Below are 6,395 nucleotides of genomic sequence, written 5' to 3' on the forward strand. Positions count from 1 at the left end.
TGCCGTAGGCAGGGACATCTTCAGCTAGAGCAGGTTGCCCAGAGCCCCGTCCAACCTGACCTTGAATGTTTTCAGGGTTGAAGATGTTTCCATCTAGTTGAAGATGTCCCAGCCCACAGCAGGGGGGTTGGACTAGATGACCTTTAGAGGTCCCTTCCAACCCAAACTATTCTATGATTCTTTTAAAGAAACAAAGTAGTTGCACAGTTTGGGAAAGGGAGGTGCTGCCCACAACAGAGGACAATCAAATTACAGAGTACTTCAGTAAACTGAACCCACCCAAACCCATGGATGCAGCGGAAGGTGCTGAGGGAAGTGGCTGATGCCATTGCAAGACTGGTATTTGTCATCTCTGACAAATTGGGGTAGGTTCCCAGCAACAGAGAAAAAGTAAATGTGCCTGTCTTGAAGAAGGCCAGGCAGAAAGATTTGAGGAACGTCAGCACAGATTTACCAAAAACACGTCATGCCTGACCAACCTGACACCTTTCCATGACGAGGTGACTGACCTAGAGTGGGTGAAGGCAGTGTGGTGGATGTCATTTAATGACTTCAGCAATTCTTGACATAGTAGCCTTGAAGCCAAACTGGGAAGATCTAAACTGGATGGGAAAAGATTAGGATGGTCTGGACCATCAAGGCTTTAACAGTAGTGGTCAACAATCTGAGTCTAGCTGGTAGCTGGTTATAAGAGGCATTCTTCACGGGCTGATACTGGGACTAATGCTGTTTCACATATTCATCAGTGACTGGGAAGATGTGATGGAGAACATCCTCAGGAGTCTCCAGATGACAGAAATCTGGGGACAGGGGAAGAGGGCCACACACAGGAACTTCATGAAGTTCAAGACAAATGCCAAGTCCTGGCCATGGCACGAAAGATGCATAGGTATAGATTGGGACTGACCATCTGAGGAGTAGCTCTGCAGAAAAGGATGTGGGGTTCCTGGTGGACGGCAAGCTGGACATGAGTGTGCTGGTTTTGGCTGGGGTAGAGTTAAATTTCTTCACAGTAGCTAGTACGGGGCTGTGTTTGGGATTTGTGCTGGAAACAGTGTTGATAACACCGGGATGTTTTTGTTGCTGCTGAGCAGTGCTGACACAGAGTCAGGGCCTTTTCTGCTCCTCACCCCACCCCACCAGCGAGCAGACTCGGGGGGCACAAGAAGCTGGGAGGGGACACGGCTGGGACAGCTGACCCCAACTGACCCAAGGGATATTCCACACCACATGACGTCATGCTCAGCATATGAAGCTGGGGGAAGAAGGAGGAAGGGGGGGACATTCGGAGTGATGGCGTTTTTCTTCCCAAGTCACCGTTACGCGTGATGGAGCCCTGCTTTCCTGGAGATGGCTGAACACCTGCCTGCCCAGGGGAAGCAGTGAATGAATTCCTTGGTTTGTTTTGCTTGCGTGCGCAGCTTTTGCTTTGCCTATTAAACTGTCTCATCTCAACCCACAAGTTTTCTCACTTTTACCCTTCCGATTCTCTCCCCCATCCCACTGGGGGGGGAGTGAGTGAGCGGCCATGTCGGGCTTAGTTGCCGGCTGGGGTTAAACCACAACAGTGAGCCAGCAGTGTGTCCCTGTATTGGAGAGGAGTAACCATCTAGCCAGCTGTGTTAGCAAGAGCTAGCCAGCTGGTCAAAGGAACACACCCATTGCCCTCTGCTTGGTACTTGCAAGGCCACCTGTGGATAAAGGTGTCCCATTTTGGGATCCCTCTATACAAGAAAGAGATTAATAAATAGAAGGGAGACCAGAAGAGGACCACTAAGATGATTAGAGGGAACACAGGTCAAGATGGTAACATACTGAAAGGGGTTGTGTTTTATAACAATGCAGACTTGTAACTTCACTTTACTGTGAAGGAACATAGGAAGGTCAACCAGTGTTGATAATCAAAGTGCAGGATGGAGGGTGCCTTAACTGCAAACTGTCGGGGAGGACCTTTCCCAGCTAATACTGCTTTCTGCAATGCATGTAGCTGCTCCTTTCCGTGCTGATGAATGGCACCCCCACATAGTGACACCAATGAAGATAACTGGATTAAGTGAGAAATACAGTCAAGGTTTCTGACTTACCTTTGTAGCTGAGGTAAAGACGTAAACTGAGAAGGTAATTCAGATGTTTACCTTGGATACGGTTATCTACATCACAAATATCTAAATACGGACAGGTAGATTGCAGATGGTCTACAAGAGGAAAGTTTCTTACAATACCGAATTCATAAGCAATTGTCCAGTGGCACTGAATAAAGAACGACAATAGTTTTAAAAAATCACTAAATTAGCAGGTCATTATTTTATATTTTAGCATTGATAAGACCAAATAGTAAAATATATGACTGTCCATCCTTCAAGCTTCAAACGTATGGCTGTACCATCAACAATTTTATTCTCCTTTATTTATTTGAAATCTGTATATACGTATACACATACATGTGTATATGAAAACAGGGGAAAACTTTTTTTGCTAAAAATAGAGCAGAGAATGTAATTAGATTTCAGTTCTGTAGGAAATGAATTCATATTTTGCACACAGAAAATGAAATAGGTGAATTGTTGATGAAAACATATTTCAGAAAATACCAGTTGAACTGAAATATGAAGTAGACATGGCAACATTTTAGCTTAATTAAAAAGGAAAACAGACAAACTATAAGGAAATCTTAGTTGTTCTGCAGTGAAGATCATTGTTTTTTCTTATCACCTTGTTTTTATCATGTGTCGCTTTTTTTTAGTGTGCTTCTCAAAATGTTATTTGCCCAGCTATATTTGATTGTCCCACTTACTAAATAATGGAACCAGTTTCAGAGCAGCTCACTATTTTTTCTTCATCCCTATAGAGACTTTTCTTCTCATGTCTTCCTTGTTGGCTTATACAGGTTGTGTTGTTTCTCTTTCACAGGGAAGCTGTTGAAGCATCGGGGCTCAGAAACCAGACCTACTTCACCTTGCAGGCATTCTCCCACCTCGCTGCTCTTCAGGTCTTCCTCTTAGAGGGAATTCTTCTGATGTTCCTAATTACTCTGACAGGCAACTTTCTCATCATTGTAGCTGCAGCCACTGGTCCTGCCTTGCACACCCCCATGTACTATTTTCTCAAAAACCTGGCTTTAATTGACATTTGCTTTACACTAAACATAGTGCCCAAGATGCTTGTGGATTTGTTGTTGGAGAGAAAGGTCATCTCCTTTTCTGCCTGTGCCCTACAACTTTACATTGTCGTATTCTTCATCGCTTCTGAGTGTTTCCTCCTGGGTGCCATGGCATATGACCGATACATGGCTATATGCCATCCCTTGCATTACGCCATAACAATGAGCAGGAAAGTGTGTATTCATATGGTCACAGCATGCTGGATTGCTGGTATTCCGCTTTCTGTAGGACTCACTGGTTGGCCATTTAGCTACCCCTTTTGTGGCTCAAAGGAGATTGAGCATTTCTTTTGCGATATCGCTCCCATTCTGGATCTGGTCTGTTCAGACACACACTTATTCGAGCTTCTTGTGTTTGTTGCTACTGTTGTAATTGTTTTGATCCCATTTGCCTTGACAGCTCCCTCTTACATACAGATAATCCATACCATCCTCCAAACGCCATCTGCCGAAGGAAGACGCAAAGCTTTTTTCACCTGCGTTGCTCACCTGATGGTGGTGACACTGTTCTGCTGCACAACTGGCTTGATACGTTTAAAGCCAAAGTCCAAAGTTTCTTGGCAAACAGCAGGAAACTGGTGGCTCTTTCTTACACAGTAGTAACTCCTATGCTGAACCCAATCATCTACGGCTTACGAAACAAAGTAAAGCATGCTCTGAGGAGGACATTTGGGAGAAGACAACTCTTCAGCAAGGTGCCTCTGCCTAGATAGTCTTACTGATTTTCTGAAAATTGTTCATGCCTGAAAGGTTAAAAGTCAAAGAATTAATGCATTCCTCAAAGTCTGTAAAGGGTTTGAACATTTTAGCTTTTGTTGGAAAATACTGAGAAATGTACATAATCTGTATAATGAATAAATGAATATATTTAATGTAACTTTCCAAAATATTACAGAGAAATAAGCCATAAAATCTGTACATTAACTACAAAATGTTTAAGCCTTTTTCCCTTCTTCTACACAATGGCTAGCTTTCAAGCACATCTAAAATAAATCACTGTTATAAGAACACAACTCCAGCATACATAAACCTAACTTGTAGCAAAATTCCAGCAAAGTCAGAAAAAAAAGTTGTGCGTATTTTCAGGAAAAATATGCCAACAGATTGCTGGCATATTGATGTCGTTCATCTCATGGTAATCAGTTCCTCCCACCAGAAAGTAAAGAGTAAGGAGAGAGATTCAGTTGACTGGATATAAGAATGGGATTCAGTTCAAGATTATGACATCCGACTGTAGGTATCTAGACATAAGTCAGCACCTACACGCCCATCAAAGTCAATCACAATCTAAATACAGTCAGCAGCATTTAAGGAGTGAACAACTGAGGGGAGCTTGCTTTGACTGCTTGAACACAGATCACTAGCGTTGCTAGAAATGCCCTACATCATCTTATTTTGGTTCCAGTGAAAAAAGGTTTGAGTCTCCCATAAGCCTGTGGTTATCTGCTAACCCAAATGTAACAGATAACCCTGGGGACTGCAGGCAGCCAAGGATGTTTCAGGTCACACCCATATTGCAGCTTCGTCAAGGGATGTGCACAGTGGTGTACCTATAAGACCTCCAGCCATACCAGAAGAGTGTCAGGAAACTGAATCCAGGGTCCGTGGCCCTGTATCCGTTATATTTCTGGAGAGATGAGCGTGATACATCTCCACCTATGTGAGAGTGGTTAGGGATCCCGCTGCATGATGTCACAGAATCGTAGAATGGCTGAGGTTGGAAGGGACCTCTGGAGGTCATCTTGTCCAATCCCCCTGCTCAAGCAGGGCCACCTAGAGCCAGTTGCCCAGGATCATGTCCAGATGGCTTTCAAATATCTCCAAGGTGATCCCGCAGGCTGACAGAAGTGAGTATTGCTATTTGCAACTCTTTGCAAACCAGTACCAGGAAGAATTACTCAAGAACAACTCAAAACCATATCTGAGAGGTACAACTCCAGACCCATTCGTGCAGTATGGGAACACGGGTATGAAAGAAAACCGTATTTCAGGATGCAGCAGTGGAGTGATAAATCATGAGGCACCTCCAGGAAGACTTGCCTTAAAAAGGACTCCTTGAGAAGGAGGATTTCCCTGGGCCATCAGGCTGTGCCATGGGAAGGCACTGCAGGGTGGGTGAAGGACTCCTGCTCAGTGGATACTTGGGCTGGAAATGTAAGTACATACCCGTTTTCTGCGTCCTTGTCTCTGTGTTGCCTGGGCTCTTTCCAATGAGCCTGGACTCAACAGTGTGAGGGGAAAGAGGGGAGGGAGTGCTAGGAAAATCCCAAGACTGGGCAAAAAAAGAAAGCTTAGGAGAACAGAAATCATCTTGTGAGGTGGCTGCGTAGGTAAGTAGATGTCAGGATGCGCTGAGTGGCCAGAACATTGAGCAGGGACATTTGGGGAGAAGTGAGTTTTAGGTGAGGAACAGGCAGGGGCTTTTGGGGACGAAATGGGTTGGAGAAAGGAGAATTTTGATGAAACGCATGGAAATTTGGGAAATTTCCCACATTTTAAACAGGAGATACAGGTCCTTTCACTTCACCAAATGCTTTTCCATGTTGTGAGTCCATCTTCCATCAGTCTTGAAAAGAAAAATTGCAAATATCTGCTATATGGTGACTCAAATCTAAGTTGGGAGCTGCCACTCCAGCAAGTGGGCGAAGTGTGGAGGAATGGGGAATGTAGGGAGTTTCCCATGGGGAAGAGGCAGGATAAGCACTGCAGCTCCAAGGGAAAGGTATGGGCAAGGACTGCAGGAGCAGGCAAGTTCTCCCAGATGCCACAGGTGAGCAGAGCATATGGACATGGCTCTTAGAATCATAGAATCATAGAATCATTGAGGTTGGAAAAGACCTCTAAGATCATCGAGTCCAACCGTCGACCCAACACCACCATGCCCACTAAACCATGTCCCTAAGCGCCTCATCTACTCGTCTTTTAAATACCTCCAGGGATGGGGACTCAACCACTTCCCTGGGCAGCCTGTTCCAATGTTTCACCACTCTTTCAGTAAAGACATTTTTCCTCACATCCAATCTAAACCTCCCCTGGCACAACTTGAGGCCGTTTCCTCTCGTCCTATCGCTTGTTACTTGGGAGAAAAGACCAACACCCACCTCGCTACAACCTCCTTTCAGGTAGTTGTAGAGAGCGATGAGGTCTCCCCTCAGCCTCCTTTTCTCCAGGCTAAACAACCCCAGTTCCCTCAGCCGCTCCTCATAAGACTTGTTCTCCAGACCCCTCACCAGCC

General features: G+C 44.9%; 1 protein-coding gene across 1 annotated transcript; it reads left to right on the plus strand.

The window, feature by feature from the left end:
* Positions 1–291: 291 nt before the first annotated feature.
* LOC103896472 (olfactory receptor 10A7-like) lies at positions 292–3,873 on the plus strand. Its single transcript, XM_019471268.1, is given in 4 exon segments — positions 292–365; positions 2,911–3,371; positions 3,561–3,724; positions 3,727–3,873. Coding segments are annotated over 4 exon segments (846 nt in total).
* Positions 3,874–6,395: the final 2,522 nt, after the last annotated feature.

Source organism: Aptenodytes forsteri, unplaced genomic scaffold (assembly GCF_000699145.1).
Source record: "Aptenodytes forsteri isolate BGI_AS27 unplaced genomic scaffold, ASM69914v1 Scaffold113, whole genome shotgun sequence".
NCBI lineage: Eukaryota > Metazoa > Chordata > Aves > Sphenisciformes > Spheniscidae > Aptenodytes > Aptenodytes forsteri.